This window comes from Hyperolius riggenbachi, chromosome 8 (genome assembly GCF_040937935.1).
Source record: "Hyperolius riggenbachi isolate aHypRig1 chromosome 8, aHypRig1.pri, whole genome shotgun sequence".
NCBI lineage: Eukaryota > Metazoa > Chordata > Amphibia > Anura > Hyperoliidae > Hyperolius > Hyperolius riggenbachi.
The window spans coordinates 103,582,093-103,607,628 of NC_090653.1; the positions used below are offsets into that span (position 1 = coordinate 103,582,093).

At 42.1% G+C, this 25,536-nt stretch overlaps 1 protein-coding gene across 3 annotated transcripts in view; it reads right to left on the reverse strand.

Annotated features, from left to right (window-relative positions):
• Positions 1 to 25,536, reverse strand: part of GPC3 (glypican 3) — a 662,823-nt gene that overhangs the window by 272,857 nt on the left and 364,430 nt on the right. For all 3 annotated transcript variants that reach the window (XM_068250947.1, XM_068250949.1, XM_068250948.1), the window contains exons 4-5: positions 21,350 to 21,480; positions 15,917 to 16,042 (exon numbers count right to left, since the gene is read on the reverse strand). In XM_068250947.1, coding sequence (XP_068107048.1) covers positions 15,917 to 16,042; positions 21,350 to 21,480 — 257 coding nt within the window. The remainder of the gene's footprint in view (positions 1 to 15,916; positions 16,043 to 21,349; positions 21,481 to 25,536) is intronic.

A 25,536-nucleotide genomic window follows, 5' to 3' on the forward strand; every position in this document is an offset into this window, starting at 1 on the left:
ACTCTTATTTAAAATCGATAAAAACCTAGAAGTAACAGTCCTGCTCAAACAACAAATAGCAGAGCAAAGCACCCATATCCCAGTCCCGGTATGCTGTAGGCTGCCCCCATCTACACTACATCTAGTGGAAGTGTCCCGTCCCCCTGGCCACTGCAATGCACACTGGGAGATCTAGTACATTAATGTAATCACAGGAGATGTAGGCACATTAATGTAATACATCTCCATGCATGCATTGTGATGGCCAGGGTGACACTTCCACTGCTGCAGCTATGAGATGCAAGGCATAGACACTGCGTCCAGGCTCATATAAATAATTTTCAGATTTAAGAGTGCATATAAACACACAATCTTGATCCTCCATGTAGTATGATGGCCAATCACAATCGGCCAATCAAAATTGTGTGTGTGTATGCACCCAAAGTGCAATTACTTCTGTTAGAACCTTTATTTGTTAATGATGAGCTACTGCTGAATGAAGATGCTTGGCAGATCTTCCTGTGCAAAAATGTGTAGGCTTGAGAAGAAATATTGTTATGTGCTAAAATGATCTTGTCTTGTAACAATGTGGATACGAGTATGCGCGATTGCTTTGCGTCGTGTGGCTGTAACGACTGAGCAAATTGAGTAGGTAATCTCTCATACTACATGGGAGATGTAAAATTGAAAGATAATTGGCCAATCCAAATTGAATGTGTATATACACCCTACATTATCTGTTCTTTATTACAGTAGCTCAACAGTAAAATAAACGGTAATTCATTAAGAAAATCAGGATTGCATTTAAGCAGGGAGAACAAATATACTTTATATGCGCATCTACTCAGGACTTGCCAATCTGAATCAAAGTTAACTGGAGCAGATTTATCACAACTAAAAGAAAATAAAAAAAAACAGCACACACATCAAATGTCCCTCCATTTTGCATGCACTTGTGTTGATACATCTGCCCCATTGTCTTGCATCTGTATGATAATAAAATCCTGTATTTAATTATTCTTGTCATATGCAGCAAACACATACCTGTGTGTGCTAGATGGCTGTGGATGCAGCTACACTGTCAGCAGATCTTGTCACATGTGGCATGTGCTTCTCTGCCTGCCATGTGCTGCTCTGCCTCCTCCCTCCAGCTTTAGAGAACATGCCAGAACATTCTCTAGCTCTTGTCCTTTCAAATATCCCCAGTCACTAACAGACAGAGCTTTCCTAGGACATCTTTTCCTCTTTCACACTGGCATGTTCCCAGTTATATGCACTAGTATGGGGGGAGGGGAGGTGTCAGCTTGAGAGGAGGAAGGAGACACGTCCCGGATTCGGGGTCCGCTGTCCCAGGCAGCATGAGGTCCCGGGAAACGTCCCGCTTTCAGCAGCGGGACGTCCCGGCCTCGGAACTCTGGCCACTCTCTCCTCAATGAACTGGCAGCGGCGTCTATAGACGCCGTGCCAGTTTATTGCCCGCAGCCCTGCTCCAGCCTCCTCTTCCGGTGTCTGTTTCCGACACCGGCAGGCGAGCAGGGCTACGGCAAGATGGCTGCCGAAGCCCTGTACTGGAGACCTATTTGTGTCTCCAGTACAGGGCTTCGGGCGCCATCTTGCTGTAGCCCTGTCAGCGCGGGAGACTGCAGGAGAAGTAAGACAGTCCCAGGAGCAGCGCGCCAGAGGCCGGAGACTTCTGCCAGGTGAGTAAATGCTTTCTTTTCCAGGTGAAATGTTTGCCCGCATTAGGTTTCTTTTCTGGTGAAATGTTTGCCCGCATTGTTTCTTTTCTGGTGAAATGTTTGCCCGCATTGTTTCTTTTGTGGTGAAATGTTTTCCCGCATTGTTTCTTTTCTGGTGAAATGTTTGCCCGCATTGTTTCTTTTCTGGTGAAATGTTTGCCCGCAGTGCGTTTCTTTTCTGGTGAAATGTTTGCCCGCAGTGCGTTCCTTTTCTGGTTAAATGTTTGCCCGCAGTGCGTTTCTTTTCTGGTGAAATGTTTGCCCGCATTGTTTCTTTTCTGGTGAAATGTTTGCCCGCATTGCGTTTCTTTTCTGGTGAAATGTTTGCCCGCATTGCGTTTCTTTTGTACGACATGTTGCCCGCATTGCGTTTATTTTGTACCGACATGTTGCCCGCATTGCGTTTATTTTGTACTGACATGTTGCCCGCATTGCGGTTATTTTGTGCTGACATGTTGCCTATTGCGTTTATTTTCTGGTGTCCGGGGTAACTGTTACTGCATTTATTATTTAATGGTCATAGATGGCTTTGTTTGCTGCTTTGTGGTTACGGTATACTATTAGCATCACACAGTTTCTGCACACCCATGATGCAAAGTCTCGTTGGTCCACATCATGGCGTAAACACTGCTTTCTTATGCCTCGCTGTTACATCATTACGTTAGGCCCCGGATTCGGGGTCCGCTGTCCCAGGCAGCATGAGGTCCCGGGAAACGTCCCGCTTTCAGCAGCGGGACGTCCCGGCCTCGGAACTCTGGCCACTCTCTCCTCAATGAACTGGCAGCGGCGTCTATAGACGCCGTGCCAGTTCATTGCCCGCAGCCCCGCTCCAGCCCCCTCTTCCGGTGTCTGTTTCCGACACCGGCAGGCGAGCAGGGCTACGGCAAGATGGCTGCCGAAGCCCTGTACTGGAGACCTATTTGTGTCTCCAGTACAGGGCTTCGGGCGCCATCTTGCTGTAGCCCTGTCAGCGCGGGAGACTGCAGGAGAAGTAAGACGGTCCCAAGAGCAGCGCGCCAGAGGCCGGAGACTTCTGCCAGGTGAGTAAATGCTTTCTTTTCCAGGTGAAATGTTTGCCCGCATTAGGTTTCTTTTCTGGTGAAATGTTTGCCCGCATTGTTTCTTTTCTGGTGAAATGTTTGCCCGCATTGTTTCTTTTGTGGTGAAATGTTTTCCCGCATTGTTTCTTTTCTGGTGAAATGTTTGCCCGCATTGTTTCTTTTCTGGTGAAATGTTTGCCCGCAGTGCGTTTCTTTTCTGGTGAAATGTTTGCCCGCAGTGCGTTTCTTTTCTGGTTAAATGTTTGCCCGCAGTGCGTTTCTTTTCTGGTGAAATGTTTGCCCGCATTGTTTCTTTTCTGGTGAAATGTTTGCCCGCATTGCGTTTCTTTTCTGGTGAAATGTTTGCCCGCATTGCGTTTCTTTTGTACGACATGTTGCCCGCATTGCGTTTATTTTGTACCGACATGTTGCCCGCATTGCGTTTATTTTGTACTGACATGTTGCCCGCATTGCGGTTATTTTGTGCTGACATGTTGCCTATTGCGTTTATTTTCTGGTGTCCGGGGTAACTGTTACTGCATTTATTATTTAATGGTCATAGATGGCTATGTTTGCTGCTTTGTGGTTACGGTATACTATTAGCATCACACAGTTTCTGCACACCCATGATGCAAAGTCTCGTTGGTCCACATCATGGCGTAAACACTGCTTTCTTATGCCTCGCTGTTACATCATTACGTTAGGCCCGCCCATACAATGTCATGGCCACGCCCATCCCCCCCCCAGTCTTCGCCACTGTGCGCTCCTCAGTCCCCCCACTGTTGGACGCGGCGCGCTGCGCGCGCCGCCCCCCCTCCCCCCACACCCCCCTCCCCGTCCCAGGTTGGACCCACAAAAATCTGGTCGCTCTAGCTATAATTAAAGATGAGAAGCAGTAAACAAGCCAGCAAGAAAGTATTCTGGTGACAGCATCCATCACAGATTTTGGGAAGGCAAAAGATACAGAATTATCTTATGCTTGTTTTGACTACCAGCGACCCGACCCGCACCCGCAGTACCCGCAATTCGAGTACCCACACCTGACCCGCATTGCGGGTAACCCGCGGGTATCCGACCCGCTGCAGACCTCTAATCGCAACCCCTGCATCCCCTATTGCTACCCCAACACCCTGACCCCAATGCTCCATATAAACTGCTGAGAGGGAAAACTAAATCAATCCACATAGAAGAAACCCAAATGCTGTCATCCAACCAGCTGCATTAAATCTGTGGCATATTGGTTAGCGCTCTCGCCTTACAGCGCTGGGTCCCCGGTTCGAATCCCAGCCAGGTCAACATCTGCAACGAGTTTGTATATTCTCCCCGTGTCTGCGTGGGTTTCATCCGAGCACTCAGGTTTCCTCCCACATCCCAAAAACATACAGATAAGTTAACTGGCTTTCTCCTAAATTGGCCCTAGACTACGATACATACACTACACGATATAGACATAGGACTATGGTAGGGACTAGATTGTGAGTTCCTCCGAGGGACAGTTAGTGACAAGACTATATATAATCTGTACAGCGCTGCGAAAGATGTCGGCGCTATATAAATACTAAATAATAATAATAATAATGTATTCACCCCTCCCCCAGGTGATACAGCAAGCCAGTGGGAGGTAACCGTGTACACCCAATCACTTTTGGATGTACTTTGCCTTTTTCAACTTGAACATTTCTTTTTTACATCAAAGCTATAATTTAGGTTTATAGCCCTTTAAACTACCCAGCAGAGAAGGACAAACTTAATAATAAAGTCAGTTTAAAACTTAGAAGCTGCTGGCTAAATTGTCTGTTCTTTCCACAATGTAAGAGAACATCAAAGGAAATATTTTGGCACGTGCACAAATTAGAAAGCAATGTATTTGTTTACCGAAGGCATGCAGGAGCCTATGGATGTGGATGGTGTTCTGAATGCCTGAGCAGCTTGTGGAGTATTCCACATAGTTCTAATGTTATGTTTCTCATTGGAGGGAGCCAACACTCCATCATTCACACTTTCATCTGCAAGTCCTGTAGCGGCTCTCTGCACTGCTGGAGTTCTGTCATAGATCACAATCGTCCGATGGCTTCATATTTCACTGGCTGCCTCCATCTAGAGCAGCATGCTGCCCGCCATGTGTAGTGTGTACATCACAGATTACAGCTCTCCTGCTTGCGGAATAGATGCCGGTGTGACAGGCATCACCCACGCTCTCTACATGACCAATCTTTAACTGTCTGCCGGTTGCACGGTGGCAAAAATACACTGACTGATTCGTCAAGTGCTGGATTAAAACTGAAATGTTGTAGATAGAGTAATCTTCTTCAGGCCAGCTCTATACATTGCCAGGGTTTTAAGCTCCGCACCCACCACTAGATGAATGGGGTGTGCTTAGTGATGCAGCCCGATGAACGAGTCTTCCTCGATCCATCTTCCGACCCGTGGGAACATGTGACGTCACCAGGACAGTTTCTAGGCTAAATTGCACCCAGCAATAGTGTAAAAATTGTGCCCCCTTTCCCCCACCCTGTGGACTCGCAAACCCTTGCTCTTTAGGGACAGTCACACAGCCACAGGTCACAAGTATATCTGCCTACTTACTGGTGACGAGCTGCTCATCCAGGAGGAAGCAGGGACCGGGAAAACACACAGGCGAAGAGAGCCCAGAAAGCCGGCTCCTCCATGGACGCCGCACACTGACAGCCTGCAGTAACGCTACAGGACATCAGGTGTCATCACGCAGTGGTGATGTGATGATGACTTGACGTTGGACGCAGGCAGCCCAGGAGGGGTTAAGGAAGGTGATTGTGCTGGTAATCTTTATTCTTCCATTTGGCTGCACCGTGCGTCACCAGCTCCCTAGTGGTTATGTTCTCCTGCCTGCGCCCCCCTTCTTCTACTTGCCGCTCTGCATCCAGGGTGGTCGCCCTGCCTGCACTGCCCAAGAAACTGCCCTGGACGTCACGCGCCGGCACACGACAGGCGTAAACGAGATTTCAAACAATTGTGGTACTTTGCACGGCACGGGAGTCGTCGGAGATCTTTAAGATATGATCATGATGGTCAATATTGCCGCGCGTCGTTTGCGCACATGTACCCACATCACGAGAGCACAGAAACGATCGATTCTTGCTCAAAAACCATCGCTTGCAGGAAAAATCATTTGTAAAATCACTCAGTGGGTACATAGCTTTATAATTGGAATCAATTCACAAAACTTTTCTCATATAATCTTGGCTTATCTATATTTCACATTATCTATATAAAACCTACATAAAAGCGCACAGCAAGCAAAAAAGAAAATTAATATTTCAGTTAAAGGGAAGGTGAGAGGTGAAAGACATATGAAGTCTGACAAATGTATTTCCTTCTAAAGTAAGCCTGCCGCGAGGGATGAGCTGCAACTCTCCGAAAAGTCGCCTATCATGGGCTACTGCGCATGGGCGGCCCGGTGCCTTCTCAATCTCCCGCGGCCGGGACTGCACATGCGCAGTACCTTGCATCTCGTTCACAAGTCAGTGAATTTTCGGAGGGTCTCAGTTGATCAGAGCACAACAGGAGGAAGAAGCCCCGGGTAAGTAAAATAAACTTTTTTCTGTTACAGGTACACACTAAACAATACTAGTTGCCTGGCAGTCCTGTTGATCTACTGTTGATCAGTAGTGTTGAATTCACACACCTGAAACAAGTATTTAGCTAATCGTGTTAGATTTTTGTCAGAAATACCTGATGTGCAAGCTTGCTTTGGGTCTATGGCTAAAAGTATTAGAGACAGTGGATCAGCAGGACAGCCAGGCAATGCGTTTTGTTTAAAAGGAGATTAAAATGTCAGCCTTCATATGTCTCTTAGCTCGGGTTCCCTTTAAGATAATAAGGAACCGTTTATTCTGAGTAATTTTTCTCCAGGAAAAGTGATGAAAATTAATTTTACAGATGAGTTGAGAAATAAACATATGTCCCTAGGCAAAAACTAAAATGCCTCCACAAAAAGTACTTATGCATATAATGTAAAGTATACACATGCTGTTCTCAACAGCAAAGGCGATACAGTCAGTTCATCTCTATGGTTCCTGCTTATCTGATTTACAAATGCATGCAGAGTAACCCAGCTCCCATTGCAGAGGTTTCTGGGCACTAATCAGAATATGAGATGGGAGAAGAAGCATCATTGCAACTAACAGAGGAAGGAAGCTTTTTACCAATTGCTATCTATGGGATAATGTTTACTGAAGGATGCTACCAGAGAATAAAGAAGTGCAGCTTCCAGATACAGATAAGCTACCCCGCAAGACACAGTCTCTCTCTCTCTCTCTCTCTCTCTCTCTCTCTCTCTCTCTCTCTCTCTCTCTCTATATATATATATATATATATTTTTATTTTTTTTTATTTTTTTTTTAAGAGAAATTAATGAATGCTGGGCAAATATATGAACCCAACCCTACCTGAGGGGAGTAAGAGGTGCCCAATTGATAAACATTAAAAAGCACCATTAAAAAGCATATGAAAAGCAAATTCAATAAGATGGCTTGCCTCCAATGATAACACAGAAATGTAGCAATAGGGATTTATTAATAAAAATATTGGCGATGCGTTTTGTAGGTCTCTGCCCTCTTCCTCAGGCCAATAAGTCAATCAATCTAATTAGCCAAAGCTCTGAGCATCTCTGTGTCATCTTTGCAGGTAAGACACCTCTTTTTTTTTATGTGCTTTTAATGTAGTTTATCTATTATTGGGCACCTCTTACACCCCCATCCTCCCGCTTTCACCCTCCATTGGGAAGCTGCGCCCCAGTTCTGTCTTGTCTACATGCACCTGGTTCCAGACTTTTTTTCAGGAAAACAACTGTCCCCAGAGACATCTAGGAGCACCTGAGTAGAGAATCTCACCTTGCCGATTTGGCTGGTTGCCCTTTTTGCAACCCACATTTGTGAATAAGATTTCACTATATTTAATTACTTTTTGCCTGGATGTAAGTGCAGTGCACTGCAGGATCCTGTTGTCTCTGTGTTTTTTCTTCTTGAAGATGCTTCCTCATCTCACCCCACCATCCTCATCTGTGTATTGTGGCACTCCTCCTTTGTGCTGCTCATTCCTTTCCTGGCTGGGGTGCCTAGTGGCGTAGTGGATAGCACTCTCACCTTGGAACGTTGGTTTAAATCCCAGCCAGGGCACAGAGTTTGTATGTTCTCCCCATGTCTGTATGGGTTTTCTACGCACACTCTAGTTTCCTCCCAAATCCCTAAAACATACAGTTAAGTTAATTGACTTTCCCTTAAAATGGCCCTAGACTAGAATTGACATACGAATGTGGTAGGGATTAAACTGTAAGCCCCTCCGGAGACAGCTAGTGACACTATGTATAAGCGCTGCAAAAGATGTCAGCACAATATAAATATTAAATTTTAATGGCCAATTTGGGGTGTAGACTCTCTCAAAATGGCCGCTGGAATCCTTGGTCATGGACATTTTGTCTGTTCACTTGTTTAATCAAGGCAAGTTCTGAGACTAGGATGCTACTCTGATGCCAGTGGATGAAAAGATCCAAAACTAAGCAAAAGCTTGTGCTAGAAAGTTTAAAAAACCATAAAAATGTTTAGTATTTGTTTACAAATATGACATAAAACATACACTGTTTTTTCCCTGCAAGCTCTAAATCTGTAAAATAAGAGCCCATTCAAACAAATGATTGTAAATCATTTGCTTGTTTATTTAATTTCTTAGGAAAATTACCCAGCATAACATATTTCATGTGCCAAAAGTACGAGAACAACTTGGATTATCAACTCATTTAACCATTTCCCATCTAGAGTCTTTGTAGTTTTTTTCAGGGCAAAGTACAATAGACTTTCTTTTGGCAATATTTTCAAATTATTCTAATAATTTAATTTTTTATGCGTTTTAGCAGGAAAAATAATAAGAAAAAAATTCATACACTACACAAGGTAATGTATTCTACACAAAAAAAATGCATACTGCTTTTTCTATCGCAGCAGGTAATAAGGCTGTCTGAGGCGCCTTCATAAAAGCAGCTCTGCCATAGGTGGCAACGTTAAAAGCCCCAATTAGCGGGTATAAATAGTAATTTGGGTGCCCCCAGGCACCCGTTATTTACCATTTATAGCCCTTATAGCCACTGTTTAAAGCCGCTATGATGTGGGGGTCTTTAGTGTTAGGAGTGTATGGTGGTGGGGACCTTATGGCTTAAGGTTAGGCATTACCAGGGGGAGGGGCTTAAGGTTAAACATTGGGAAGGTTAGGATTAGGCACCACCCGGGGGGGGGGGGGGGTAAGGTTAGACACCCGGGGGGGGGGGGGGGGGCTTAGGGTTAGGCACTGGTAGAGGTAGGGTTCTGTATGAGGGTAGGGTTAGGTTACATGATAGTAAAGTTTACTCACTTCTCTGAAACATGGGACATGTTTCTGCTCACAAAGCTCCTGACTACGTGAGCACGGCCTTGCACATACACAGAGGGGCTGCTACGGAGGGGAACCCGGGAGAATGGCCTGGAGCGGAGCTGTGGCGAGGGACACATAGGCTCCCAGGGGCTGGAGGAAGCCCCAGGTAAGTAGATTTCATTTTGTTACATTGCCTGATGTTTCCTTTAAAAGTAGACAGTAATAGTATTAAAAGTATAAAGGTTTTTGCTACAATCCAAAGCTAAAAAGGCTTCAGGTGGAGACCCAATTTTATTAATGATGAGAATAATAAAGAATAGGTTAAAACTCTGCTGAATTGCCTCTATTAGATGTTACCTATAAGTATTCCAAATTGAGTAAAAGAGTTGTAGATGAGCTCCGCTGACTTTTGACATAGGCTTGATTAACTTCCATTAAGCATTAAATGCAAAAATCAAACTTTAAATGCACATTAAATTAGATGAGGAAAAAACTCCCTAAATGGCTTTTTCCGTTGGACAAATAGAGGTCGTGCAGAACCTCAGGCTCAGCTATTCATATCCTTACATACATATCCTTGATGCATGGGTAATTTTTAAAAATTATCTGCTGACACCTTGTCATCCCTATAGTGCTTTGGGTCGGCTTTTTAAGTAGGGGTTAATTAAAACCTAAGGTTACTTACTGCTGAGACACTGACATATACTTCTGTCAATTCCTCCTTAATAGTGCTGGGAATCTGTAATACCAGCGTATGAAATATGAAATGGAACTTAATTTCACTCCTATTCCCTGGATAATGTAGCCGTCATTAAGAAAAGGTTTCATCATATACAGGTCAGTGATCTGCATATGCAAATTCTCAGAGGAGATTAACCCAAATCTCAGCAGCCCACCAAAGGACAGTACCATATGTACGCCCACACACATAACATGCTTGTATTCAGATTCTCAAATGTCACACATACGCCACTCATGATCTATGCCCACAGCAAATAAAGGCCCTCTGATGCATTGACAGGCAAGCTAAGTATGATGGACATGGCTCAGACAGGGGTGGATATGATTTCAAATGTGGTGGGAGGGCACTTATCTTTGGGGGAGGGGGAGGAAATTTTATTTAAAGCAGACCTGAACGCTCTGCTCTAAAAGATACACAACAACATAATGACCTTTAAAGGTTACAGCTGATACAAATCCTGCAATAAATCTGCAGTGTGTCTACTTCCTGTTTTCATGGAAGCAGACATAGGGTTAACATCCTGTGTTTACACATTCCTGAGCTGACACAGGGAGAGACCAAATTACAGTTGTGATTAGTCACAGATGAGGGGGGGGGGATTAGGCTAAACTCTCTAAATATATACAGGATGTAATTCTTTATATTTTCCTTCTGTCTTATGCAAGGTCAGGTCCACTTTAATGGTGGAATTAAAGCCTGGTACATACCAAAGATGGTTTTCAGACATAAGGGTGCAGACCAGCAATCATCATGAAAGAGAAAGATATCTTGCTTGAGCAAGAAATGTTTATTCAAGCCTACATGCATGTTGACAGCAGTGGGTTTACTGCCAATCAGGCACTCCCATTGAGCTAGTAGGTATTTGATTGTGGCCAGAAGCTATTACACTGGCAAAGATATAGTGTGGAGTAGTGTGCAGGCTGCAGCAGAGGGGTCATAGTGAGATATTGTGGGGGAGTGCACAGGCAGTAGGTGCGAATGTGGTTCATTTAGGCCCTGAGTTTGCTGCATAACCAATGGGACCCTGGCTGCGCACCAACAACACACAAATCATAGCAAATCATAGCAGATGATGAGGTGTGTGACAGGCTGCAGCAGGAGAACGCATAGTAAAATATGGGGGTGCAGTGGTTGCATTATACAGTAGGTGAAGAGGCACATGCTGTATCAAGGTCCACTAAATACCAATAACTTGGAAGGCAGTGACTGCACTGTGAAGGTTACCTGCTGCATAGGGGTCAGTACACAACACATTTTGTATGTGGATACATTTTTGCCACATTTCATATGTGAGGTACCGTTTGCTGCTTTATATATGTGTGGTAACATTTTCTGCATTTCCTATGTGGATAAAGGTTTGCTGCTTTTCATATGCAGGGTAACAATTGCTGCATTTCAAATGTGGAAGACACCTCTGTCCTTCCACTGCAAGATGCACCCTGACATACAAAATACAGGTATAGAAAGAGCCTAAGTGTGGATAAAGTGGTAATAAAATGAAAACTCTTCAATTCTTTTCCTTGGAAACATGGAGCCTTTGGTAAAGATATAGATGGAACTGGTTGACCAGAGTGAAGGTATCAACATTGTAAAGTGAAGGTATCAACTTCATGCTACAAACAGGTGTCATGTGCAGTGTAGGGTCCAGTGGTTGGGCCCATCATTTAAGTCACAGGTGTCGAACTCCAGACCTGGAAGTCTAGATTCATGCCAGTGTTTTATAATGGACTGAGAAAGAGAGGAATGTGTTCTACCTGATGGGCCACACCTTTCCTGATTCGGATTCATCAATTAGTTTGAGCTGTGTGAAAATGTAGGAGAACCTCAGCCCTCAAAGGACCGGTTTGACATACCTGATGTAAGTGTACTAGATGTATGTTTGTTCAATGACACAATTTTATCTTTTGAACTATTCACAAGTAGGAGCTTTTTATATTTATATTGTTTAAGTTATGTTTGGAGGAGTTCTTGGATTTTACAGAAGAAGAATAGAGGTGTCCTCCACTGATTTGGAGAATCATGCATTTTTACACTTTATGAAATGCATCTCTTATTGTTAGTAGGCCTCTACATACCAAGGGATGGGTGTGCTCTTTTTGAAGAGTTACAGATTGCCCAGCGAGCTCATGGTAAACCAGAATGCCTATTAATCTGTAATGAGCTGAAAGAGACCAAAAAGCATCCTTGGTAAAATACTATGCAAAACAGAAGTTTGCCTTTTACAGAGTTACAGTTTGTCTTTTTGAAGACAAACACTTTGATAATTTCTACACTTTTTGGTGCTATGCTGGACCTTTCATTAATAAAATAATGATTATAATAAGAAAACAGTGTCCTAGCACCATCTGGGCTTTCTTTAACTTAACACAATATTTTAAAGTGGTCTGAATGCCAGCATTTCTACTTTGCTCTAAAAGATTCCTCACAGCTTCAAAGCTACTATCCCAGAAAAAAATTCTAGCAGAACATCACTGAAATGGTTAAACAAAGAACTTTTTCCTGCTATTCAGCTCCAGCTCCATTTGCACTGGAGAGAACAGTATCTTTTTTACTTATTAAACACAAATGTATCAACACTGGAATGTAAACAAACAACAAACAAACTGTCTCTGCTTTAGGCACACAGTGTTCAGAATAGCTCATTAGAAGATTTTCATATATAATAAAAAGCAGTTATAACAGAAAAATAATAAAATGCAATGCCAGCTTTCAGGATAAGATAAGCTACACTTTGGAAACTTGTAATTTGTAAAAAGACAATATTACGTGTGCACAAAAGCAAGTATGATAACTGTATGAGTAATAAAAAGTAGGAAAACACATTTTTATTGAATGTTATGTCAGAGTTTCAGACCACTTTAATAGTTTAGTTGTGCTGATTAGAGATACGTTGCTGTAACTCAGTCAGCAATACTATGATGATTAGTGGCTCCTGTCTCCTCTTATGCTCAATCTCAACCTGTGTCCTTTCTCAAGAGGTACACACTTTGTTATAGCTCACATATTGTAGATTTCTTTTCAGTTCAGAAAAATACACAATTCTGCTGTATAAGAACACATGCACCAGTCCATAACAAAGTTGTGGCAAGATTGATCTCATAAGGTTGTCTGTCCATTTTCCTGAATTTATAGTCCACTTTTCTGACAACGTCTTGCCATCATTGTAAGATTTTGTTTTTTATTACAAATGAGAGACACCAATTCCTCTAAATTCTGTTCAATTTGTAGGTGTACAATATTGATGACAGTACAATTACAGGGAATGTTTGACTTATGAACACCCAGCTTACAAACAACCTGCTGATACAAACTGCCCTAAAATACAAAATGTAATTCTGTGAGAACAAGCAAAACATGTTATTTTTTTGTAGTAGTTTTTGAGAAAATCGATTTTAAAAAATTCAAATAATATTTTTTTTTTAACTCGGTAAAATAATATTTTTCTGTGCTACACTATAGTATATAGTGGGTTTCGAGTAGAGATGTAGCGAACGGTTCACCGGCGAGCGGTTCCAGGTGAACTTTGGGGGTTCGCATTCACCTGGACCAAGCGAACTTTTGCGGAAGTTCGATTCGCCCCATAATGTACTATGAGGGTCAACTTTGACCCTCTGCATCACAGTCAGCAGGCACATTGTAGCCATTCAAGCTACACTAAGCCCTGGAGCCCCCCCCCCCCCCCCTTATATAAGGCAGGTTTGCCGGCCATTACACCCACTCGTGTGCCTGCTAGAGACAGACTAGGGACAGCTGCTGCAGACTTGTTCTCCTAGGGAAAGATTAGTTAGGCTCTTGGCTTGCTCCTGGCTGATTGTTATTGCTAAAATAGCACCCCTCAACAGCTCTTTTGAGCACTCTAATGTTTTCCTGATGTGTGTTGCTCACTGAATTATACAGCCCTATCTGTTGCAGCTGGACCTTGGTAATTGTTATTACTGTGCCAGCCAGGCCCTGCCTAACTATCTATACTGGGACACCTACCTATGCCTACCTAACTACTGGGGCACCTACGTACCTATACGGGGACACCTACCTACCTACCTATACTAGGGGACCTACCTATGCCTACCTACCTATACTGGGTCTCCTACCTATGCCTAGCTAACTACTGGGTCTCCTACCTATGTCTAGCTAACTACTGAGGCACCTACCTATGCCTACCTACCTATACTGGGACTTCTACCTATGCCTACCTACCTATACTGGGACTCCTACCTATGCCTAGCTAACTACTGGGACACCTACCTATGCCTACCTACCTATACTGGGTCTCCTACCTATGCCTAGCTAACTACTGGGACACCTACCTATGCCTGCCTACCTACCTATACTGGGTCTCCTACCTATGCCTAGCTAACTACTGGGACACCTACCTATGCCTACATACCTATACTGGGACTCCTACCTATGCCTACCTACCTATACTGGGACTCCTACCTATGCCTAGCTAACTACTGGGACACCTACCTATGCCTACCTACATACAAGAAGATAATAAGGTCGTTGCTTCATTGTGGACAGACCAAATTTGATCAGCTGGACAGTCACTGTTGTTCTATCATTGAGCTACCACAGCCCGGCGACCATATGGGCTTGAAAACACACTCTCGCCATGGTGCGCACCAGTCCAGCATGGCCGTCACTATGCAAACAGCTGTTTGCGGTGCGTTACACAGTGAGTTTGGTGTGTCAGTGTGAAGCAGAACTCTAATTACACTCCCTGATTGATGTATACACATGCAAGATGTTTTTAAGCACTTTAGGCCTGCAATTTAGCATTCAATGTCATTTCTGCCCTTAAAACGCTGCTTTGCGTCACATCCAGATTTTTCCCCGGGACTTTGGGCATGTATCCCACTCCGCCATGCCCCCCTCCAGGTGTTAGACCCCTTGAAACATCTTTTCCATCACTTTTGTGGCCAGCATAATTTTTTCTATTTTTCAAAGTTCGAAAATCAGAGGTTCGCGACATCTCTAGTTTCGAGTTCTGCATACACATTTTAAAGCAAACCTGTGATCTACCGCTGGGCCACAGAGGGGGGACACTGAGGGAACAGGGGGACAGAAGTGGCACAGTGGGAAGGTAGAGGAAGCACAGAACGGAATGGACAGGGGAACAGAAGTGACACGGAGGGGGACACTGGAGGCGCAGGGGGCATAGAGGAGGTACAAAGGACAGCGTTTGACTTATGGACAGATTCAGGTTAAGACCGAAACTACAGTTCCTATTTTCGTTCATTAACTGTGGACTACCTCTATATAGAGATGTGTTGTGTGAAATTCATTGTGTACATCCAGAATCATTGGTTTCTATAACACCTATTGCTTATTAAACTATGTAAAGATGTTCGCGCTTTGTTGCCCGAAATGATCAGTCTAATGTGACATTTTAATTGTAAGGAGATAATTACATTAATTGCAATTACATTAATTGTAATAACTGTAAGATAATTATACAGATGTGGTTGATGTTCTGACCTATGGTTAACAGTATCATCATTGTGTAGTCATTGCATTTTGACATCATCTGCAATTCTTTACAGAGTTGCAGGGGGTATCCGATGGGGGTATCCGAGCATCACTGCCTGGCACCTTAGCACTATACAGAGCAGAGGGGTAACGATGAGCAGAAAGCCTCCTCCTGCAATTTGCAGCACAAATTACAAAAAATAATCAGTTGTGTATTTTCCAGCTCTGCAGATGTGGAAGGGGAGGATACTGATGTCAAAGATAAGGGGAGGATACTGATGTCAGGGTACACCTGTCACACTAGATTGTACCACAAAAAGAACTTGTTCCTGTAGGGAATGTTATACAGTCATATAACCCATATTTTAGACAGCTCTTTCAGGTGGTTTCAACCTTCATCAGTGCAAAGTATTGACTAGATATGACACTATGATGAGGCCTGCGAGAATGGGGTTACAAGGTAATTATTCTCTGCACTGGTGAAGGGTTTATTCTCTAATAGACGGCATATTGTTACATATCCTCCTCACACAGGACTGTTGCAAATCCCAGACATAATCACTCACCTCTCAGCAATTTCCTGTCCATTCCAACAAAAGGTATCATTTTCAACAACAGTGCTATGACGGCAAACAAGTGCAGGCAGATTGCCATAAAAGTGACTGTAGGCCTTCAGCTTCATGATAAACTCCCTGGAAGAAGAGAGGATACATTAGCAATCCCAGAAGTGATGCAGCACAATCCTGCACATAGATTCATTCAAGAAAACCTTTCACTGTTGTTGTTTTACAGAGTGATAAACTCATTTCGAGTTTACTTTAAGGCTTCTTGCACACCAAGACGTTGCATTAGGTGGCACGTTAAGGTCGCATAACGTGCACCTAACACAACGTATGGTGCTGCAAGAGCCGACGGTAGAGTGAGCCGCGTTAGGCGGCTCGAGTCCTATAATGTCTCCCAGAGTGGCGCTGATTGGCCAGTGGGACCACGTGATGCGGAGCGAGACACTCCGCATCACGTGGTCCCGCCGGCCAATCAGCGCCCGCCAGTGCAGTGAATATTAAGTAGCCATGTGTGCGGCTACTGTAGCTGGCTCTCCCCGCCTCCTCCGCCCCCCACTGCGCATGTGCAAACAGTCTAACGCGGCTATAGCCGCTCCAACGCCGTAGCATGCTGCACTTTGCACAAAACGTGCAGCGTTATATGTAACGCAACGTGGGCTGTGTGAACAGCCCACTTGTGTTACATTGCTGTGCGTTGGGGGAGCGTTACAGGCGCACTAACGTGCGCCTGTAACGTCTTGGTGTGTAAGCAGCCTAAAGGGTAAGCCTACATCAATAACTGTTTTTGGTAGGCTTTGGGGGTTCCATCAAAAGCTGCTTTGTCTAAAAAAAAAAATGGTCGTGGTAACAAAAATCCTTTTTATATATTAAAAACACTTCCTCACCCCATCATCACTCCATAGCAATGAGGGGAGAACATAGCACCGCCTGATTCAGACAGTGATGCAAGTTATAGAAGAACCTCTGTTTAGCTTTTATAAGTGTGCCATTACAGATCCAGGAAAACATTTGTGCCTGCATCGATGCTTTATTATTTTTTAAATGGATTGTGGCTTTTAGCATATCTATATTTATTTTGATATACTAAAATTATAAAAAGGAAAATTAAAGTGGACAATAATTTTCTAGTATAAACAATTCCACTTTTTTTTTTATTAGCCTTACTCTTCCTCACATCTCCTCTACCCTATTATCTACTTTTTCCATTCCTATGCTTTTCTTCACTCTTTCATTGCTACATATCCTGTGCACAAAACCCGCCCTACCTAAATCTCAGAGTTTCTTCACAGGTATATACCAGGCAACCTCATCTGGTTCTCTAATGACCTTCATCTAACTGCCCCATGCCTTTCCCACTCCCATGCACACCTACAAGATTTCTCAAGAGCCACCCCCACCCCCTGGAACTCCCTTTCAACGCCCATCAAACTCCCCCCTCCTTCACACATTTAAGCAAGCCCTCCTCTTCAAGATTGCCTACCCATCCCCTAACCAAGCAGCAACTCTCTGCTGAATATTTATTCTACAGCCCTGCCTAGGGAGGCAGGAAATTTGGGCGCATGAGGCAGGTGGACAAAAAGGGCGCCGCCATTCACTCCCATAATAAATATCGTTTAATGGGCGCCCAACAGGAAAAAAGGGCGCCGGAGAAAAAGAACGTTTTACAAGCGGCGCCCGGAGACTTTTAATGTTTTATAACTGCTTCTCATGATTACACATTATTTAATGATTTATAATTTTTTAAACATTTTTAAACGAAAAACAGTACAACATTTTTTAAAACATTTTTAAACGAAAAACAGCACAATATTTTTTAAAACATTATTAATGCTTATCACAGGGGGGGTCTTAGGTTTAGGCACCACCAGGGGGGTCTTAGGATAAGGCACCACCAGAGGGGTCTTAGGTTTAGGCACCCCCAGGGGGATCTTATGTTTAGGCACCACCAGGGGGATCTTATGTTTAGGCACCACCAGGGGAGTCTTAGGTTTAGGCACCACCAGGGGGGTCTAGGGGTTAGGGGTAGGTACAGGGAGGGTTCTGTGTGAGAGTAGGGTTAGGTATAGTTTTAGTAAAATTCATATTCATCTTTTATAAAACGTTATTATACATTTCACTTTTTAAACAGGGAAGATTAAAGTTTTTACAATTGCCGATTTCATACACATTATTTAATGATTTATAACTTTATAAAACATTTTTAAATGAAATATAGCACAATTTTTTTTTAAACGTTATTCATGCTTATCGTTTAAAACCCTGCGCCCTTTTTTCCCGGCGCCCTTTTTTAACGTACGCCCTGCCTAGTGTGTCTGGCCATCTCCCCTTACATTTTAAGCCTTTGGCAGGGTACTCCCTTCCCTAGTATATTCTACATGATTGGGTGCTCCTTTCAAATGACCGCCTCATACTTGAATTGCTGGACCTACCGTGACCACCCCAAATCGCATGATAATGTATCTTGTACCCAGTTTGCCATGTATAACTTTGTTCCATGTTGTATAACCTGTTACTTTACATCTGTCATCCATTGTGCCATTTGTATATATTATTGTACAGCACTGTGTAATATGTCGGCGCTTTCTAAATGCAATAAATAATAATCCTATAAAAGTTCTGTAATGCAAAAGAAAAAATACTCAGGAATTGGTGAAGGGTTATATTTATTAGAGCAGTTTCCTTGGATTCTATGCAGAGCATCCCTGGTAACCCTCAGATCCACATCCTGCTACCTAGGCTTTCCATGCTACACTGCAGTGATGTTTATATTTTTTTTAATTATTTTTATTATTATTGATTTGCCAACATTTATGTGGCAGAGTACAAACGAAAACTATATAATACAATATATGGACAATCTAGGGCAATAGAAATGAAACTTAATTCAAAAAATCTTATACAGTATAGTATATAGGTAAAACACCATAACAGATGACGAGCAGTGATACCAAGATACAATGGGAGTGGCCTGGTTTTAGTAAATATTCGTACTGTGGGTGTGTGTATGTGACTTCAATAGAATAAACTCTAGGTTGCTAAACTTTTGGCAATCATCCTAACTTCTGATGTGATATGAGTAATGTTGGTGTTTGAATTTGGGACCACGTGGTTCGCAACCCAAACAGACGAACAACAGAACTGAGTACATTCCATTTCGCTCAGATACTTCTCCCTTCCAGCTTGGAATCATGAAACGCACTCCATCCTGCTGTCTGGTGCTGAAATAGTGTTGAATGCGGCTGTCCTGGTTCCTGTGGTCCAGATATCAAACACCAACGCTACAGAAGAACGCACATTTGTGCCACTTCCCAATTTCTGTATACTGTGGGATTTTGTCCCTCTGTTCTTGTCATCACAAGTGAGGAAATCCCAAGATTCATTACCTGGTAGCCAACAAGCTGCCATGTAGTTCCCTCCTACTAGGTGTACTGGCCCATAGTCCCTTGCAGGTTGCTATGGTGAAGACCTGTGGTTACTTAGACTCATGTCCTGGGTGAGCACCAGAATCATCAGGGCCCTGCCACTAAGTTTGCTGAAACATGTTTATTCTCTAGTGTACAGTGTACATAATTAACTAATACATTAAAACCAAAAGAATATATATATGTATCTGTCATCAGAGAGGGTCTGTAACTGAAGCTTTAACAATCTGTCACTGGGGAATATGTCACTGAGAAATCTGTACAGGGAAATCTGTTACTGGTGGTCTGTCACTGAAGTTTACATAATTGGGTTGGTCACTAATGAGAGTTATTAACTTAAGGGTAACTTTTTTTCTTTAAAGGTGAACATACTTTATATGTATTTTTTTTTTCATTTGAAACATGTGGTAAGCCCTTGCAGTGTGTGACAGTGGATACATTTATTTGTGGGGTGTTATGACCAGAATGCATTGGGAGCCACTGATATAAGTGGTAAATTGTAAGAGATTCTCTGGACAACATTATCAGTGAAATCTATGCGCTATCTAATATTAAAAGTTACATGGGCTTGAAGGGTGGTACACACCATGCAATTTTACTTCATATTCTGTGTCCAACTGAGAAAAAGATTGAATCAGGCAAAAAAAAAACAGCCTTCTAATTGCCATCGATCAATCAAAAGCCCACAATCAATCCCTTTCTTGATCAGAAGCAAATTGGACATGCTGGAAAATATTGATCAAAATACTGGCTATTGTTCCATGTGTATGTCGTTTCGATCCAATATTAATCGATATTCATTTGGGAAAAATAATTCGAATTCTGAGTGGAATTTAAAAAAAAAACAAAAAAACACAAATGTGTGTATGCTAGCTTCCTTCCATATCCAATCGATGTCAGATATGAAGATCAAAGAAGCCAGGAAAGAACAGAAAGCCCAAGGAAACAGCACCACTCAATTTTATATTCTAAAAAATATGTAAACAGGATATTTACTATCAGGGATGGGCTTTCGAGTCCAGAAGGACTCTAATTCGGAATTCAAATGAAGTCTAATGACTTCAGGTGTGACCACAGTCGGCGGGGAGTTAACTTACCCAGAAGAACTCTGTGACGTCTGCTTTCCATTACGCATCATAGGCGTAATGAAAGCCTCATTCCATGACTCACTACCGCCGCTTCCTCCATCTGGCTTGAAAGAGGAAGTGCGATAGTGAGTCATGGAACGTGGCTTTTATATGACGTGTAATGGAACGCAGACATCCCTGAAGACTTCTGGGTAAGTTAACTCCCCGCTGCCTGTGGTCACACCTGAAGTCATTAGACTTCATTTGAATTTCCGAATTCAAGTCCTTCTGGACTCGAAAGCCCCTCCCTGTTTATTATAACATGATCAATAATGGTTCAATACCATTATTGGTACAATACAATTAAAAACACATAAAAGCCCCAATAAAAATATTTGCCATACATACATATTGCACATTTCTCTTGGCAAACTCAAAGCACCAGAGATGCAGCCACTAGGACGGGCTCAGTAGGCAGTAGCAGTGTTAAGTCTTGCCCAAGGTCTACTTACTTAATAGGTGCTGGCTTACTGAACAGGAAGAGATGAGATTTAAGGACATTTACTGCAAAGAATATTATTGTTAGTAATGCCTTTATTCTCTTTTGAATCTTACATGGATCCACTCATCAAGATTAGTATCTGATTTTTGCTACTATAGCTTACTACTTCACCAATACATATGAAATGGATGATGAATGTTTTTGGCGTTTTTAATGTTTTGAGTTTTTATTAGTTGAACCATTCATGAATTAAGTTGTATTTATTATCCTGATTCCAGATATACTTGAGAGTGGAGCTGTTTCTGGTGGCTATTTTTTTTTTTTTTGCTCGTTCTTTATATTATGTGAAATTTGAGTCTTGGAACACAACCCTGGATGCCCCAGACACACAATACTCAGTATGAATACATCTCCATTAGGAGAGCACAGATGGCTTTGCACATACCTCCTTTTTCCAGAAAGTGTCTCCTCATTGTCTGCACTGGCCTTGAATATCTTTTTGCTAACATAAGAGTTCACTCCATTACGCACAGATCGGGAAACTCTTTGTTTTGCAGTACCGCACAGTTTATTGACCTGAAAATGTAAAAACATGCTATTACCTTCTACATACGCCTAAATGAGTCACGTGTCAACAAGAGATCAACCTCAAGGAAATCTTTCACAAGGTTTTCCTTTGTGTTACAATTCAATATACTGTATATAGTGTATTTTTTAATTCCACCAAATTCTTTAAAAATGGATCAACATCACAGGGTCATTGGAGTCAGAAAATTACTTGCTCTGCAATTATTGCTTTATTTTACAAAACAAGAAAACAAAATATTGCATAAAAAATACACATGGGTGCACAAATATAACTGTGCATGGCAAACAGGGTCAAAGAGATTTTTCAATAACAATTTTAAATATAGCAAATTGTTCAACAAAAGATATACTGCAGTACAAGTTGTTTTGTGATTATTAAAAATATTACTATTTTAATATTACCATTTTAAATTACCAATTACCAATATTACCATAAGATTTTCTAAAATTGCCAAGGAGTTCAAATTGTATTCACTTCCCATGACAACTGCACACCCGTTTGTTGTACAGGACTTACCACAATAACCTCAACACCCAGGAAAGAAAAGAAAGCGCAAGGAAACCGTACCACTCAATTTGAAAACATCTGTGTAACTGAACCCAGGTTCTGTAATAGTAATGCTCACAGTGTTATAAGTGCTTATGTAATGCATAAGTGCTACAGTGAAACCATATCAAACGGTGCTAAGCAAAGTGCAAAACCAATACTCAAATACTTCAAATGATACAATATATGTATATATGCAAAATGTGATCTAAAATATGCCCAGGGAGCAGTCTATGAAGTGCATTGAGAAGGAGGATACTAAGCCCAGTAACGAGGTACACAGCGGGCAAGGCACGTAGGTAACGATGGATGGAGGGCCCTGCTTTTTCAAGAGAGGAAAGAGAGGTAGCTCCAGGTATAGTTGTTACATGGTGTGGCCAGCATAAATTTACTTAAAGCGAAATAAAAACCTGACATAATATTCAATAAAAACATGTTTTCCTACTTTTTATATGCCATACGTTTATCATATTTGCTTTTGTGCATAAGTATTATTATTCATTTAGAAATTACAAGTTCCCAAAGTACACTTTTTTTGCTCTGAGAGCTGACTTTGCATGTTATTCATAACTGTTTTTTTCATCTTGAAATATAAGCAGAAATGCTTTCTGACTGTCTGTCTGTTTTAAGGAGAGTCTGCAGTGTCAGAGAAGTGTTTGTTTACATTCCTCACAATCAAATACAAGATCACATTATCTCCAGTTCGGATGCGTCCAGCTTTCCCGGCAGGGAGTTTTTAAGTCCTGTGATTAACTCTTTGATTGCTGTTCTAGTGAAAAAAATTGTTGGTAGTATATAATACTGTATATAATATGCTGTAAATAATGTTTTAAAGCAAAGAAGAAATGCTGGGTTTCACTCCACTTTAAATCTACTGCCTAGAAATGGCCCATCCAGCAGCATGAATAGTTACTGTACAGAGCTTGTTGCCCATTTATCACACCTGCATCAATCCTCTGGCAGAAAACTAGAACACTCCCTTAGTACAGTATATGTAAAAAGTGTTGATTGTGTGAAGAGTTCTTCCCTCACATTTAATTTATTTTAGCATTACACAACCCAATCTCATAGGACCATGGAAAAACTACTTTTGAGGGCAAGTGTACATAAGTAAATGTCAGTCAGCCCTGAAAGAGGATAGAGTTATACTATTATAGTGCAATTAATGGAGGGAATTTTTCACCTGACAGACAAAACCGAAACACAGCTTTACAACCAATTAATGATTCTATTAATGAGTCAATTCAGCCCAGGGCCGGGCCGAGGCAGAGGCGAGAGAGGCTCCAGCCTCAGGGCGCAGTGTAGGAGGGGGAGCAAAACTCACTCAGCTACCATTCCCCTATTGTGTATGAAGCAGAGATAAATAAGAAAAGGGGATACATGGCAGTGACTGCAAGCCAGATAACTAGAGATTAAGGTGTTGGGAGGATTGGGGGCCCCGGGGTGCCTCTTAGTCTAATAGCAATCAGTGTGTGACGGCTGGGGTGGGAGGGATGGAGGGGCGCACTTTGGTGTCTCAGCCTTGGGTGCTGGAGGACCTTGTTTCGGCTCTGATTCAGCCTCTGCCAGTTATCAACCAAACCTGTCTGAAAAAGAATAAATGACACTTACAGATATAGATTAAATGTATAGCTATCAGTGTATTAAAGTAATATCAAGGTATTGATAGTGGGGCAATATACTACAGTGAGTAACAGCACATGGTAAGCTTCTATGGAGAGGGCTCTCTCTTCTAGCTCCTGTTACTGCTGAATGAATATGGAAACTCCATGTACATCTTACATGGTATGCTATCCATCACCAGTGCTTATGTATTCACTGTATGTACAGAAGATGATGGTCTATAAATCAATAATAAATAACATTCAGGACATTCTGATTCCCATAGCAAGAGATAAAGGCATTAAAGAGACACTGAAGCGAAAAAAAATATATGATATAATGAATTGGTTGTGTACTATGAATAATTACTAGAAGATTAGCAGCAAAGAAAATATTCTCATATTTTTATTTTCAGGTATATAGTGTTTTTTCTAACATTGCATCACTCTATAATATGTGCAGATTACACAACACTCAGCATTCAAAATGAGTCTTTCAGAGCAGTCTGTGAAGTAATTATCTCTCCTCTAGCAGAGGAAAAGTAAACAGTTCAATTACAGTTGAGATAATAAAAGTCAGATAACAGCCCTCTCCACGACTAATGCTGGGAATACACGTTTCGTTTTAGCCTTCGTTTTAGCCTTCGTTTTGATTGTGCCTTTTGTCCTCTTCGATCCCGAAATAATCGATCGTACGGTTAATATCACCACCCACGTTTTTTTTTTTTTTCGATTCTGATGGTTTCGTTTTTCCAGTGATCGAAGGCTGCAAAGAAACGAAACGTAGTACAGGGACGGACGGCATAAACGAATATATAATCGATCTAAACAGCCATCAAGCCTACCAATGGTTCGATTAGATGGATAAAGAGAGATAATATCAAACATGTTCGATCACTAGTCGTTCGTTTTTGGGGTCTATTAATCGAAACTATAATGAGATTATGACTATTTTTACATACGTTTTCAACACTCGATTCGTTTACCAAACGAATCGAAGGCTAAAACGAAGGCAAAAACGAAACGTGTATTCCCAGCATAAGTTAGTCGGAGAGCTTAATAGCTTTTTTGCATAGAGATAACAACTGGAGTTTCTCAACTCTTCCTGTACTGGAAACAATTAGACTGATGTATCTGATCTTAATGGTTTTTTTCTTAGCTGTACTACACATACAAATCATAATATCATCTTTTTTTTTTCGCTTCAGTGTCTCTTTAAACCTAGAAATGAAATCGTTTCTGCAAATACCCACAAGAGGTCACTCTAAGACCACTTTTGAATTGGTTAAACATTTCCACTTTAATGGGAACCAGAAATGAGAGGGATATGGACAAAGCAGGCAATTTGGGTGCCATCAGTCTTTCGGTAAAATCGGCAAAGCATTGACCGCAATGTTAATTGACGCTATAGCGGCACCCTGATGGTAATATATGCATCGGCTGCACACAATAAATGCAGTTGTAGGCAGCGCAGATATCGTGGAGGGAGTGTGACGGAATACAGAACTGGTATTGGCAGAGGTTAGCGCATGGGGGGGGGGGGGTTAGGAGAAGGTAGAGGGAAGGTTAGTGTGAGAGGGAAGCCAGTTTAAGTGATAGTGAAATACTGGTAAAAAAAATAGCCAATATTCTAGTATTGCCATTAGCCAGCCAGAACCCAATAGTAGAATATCTGTTATTTTATCGATATTCTACTTTCGGCTTCTCCCAGCGCCCAAATTACTGCAGTGTTTTGGGGGGTTTTTTTTGTTTGTTTTTTTTTACACAAATGCAAATATAAAGGATGATAGATTTATTTATTTCGTAAACAATGCAAATTGCCTGGGTGTCCTACTGCTCCGCTGCCTCTAATATTTTTAGCCATAGACCCTGAACAAGCATGCAGATCTGGTCTGA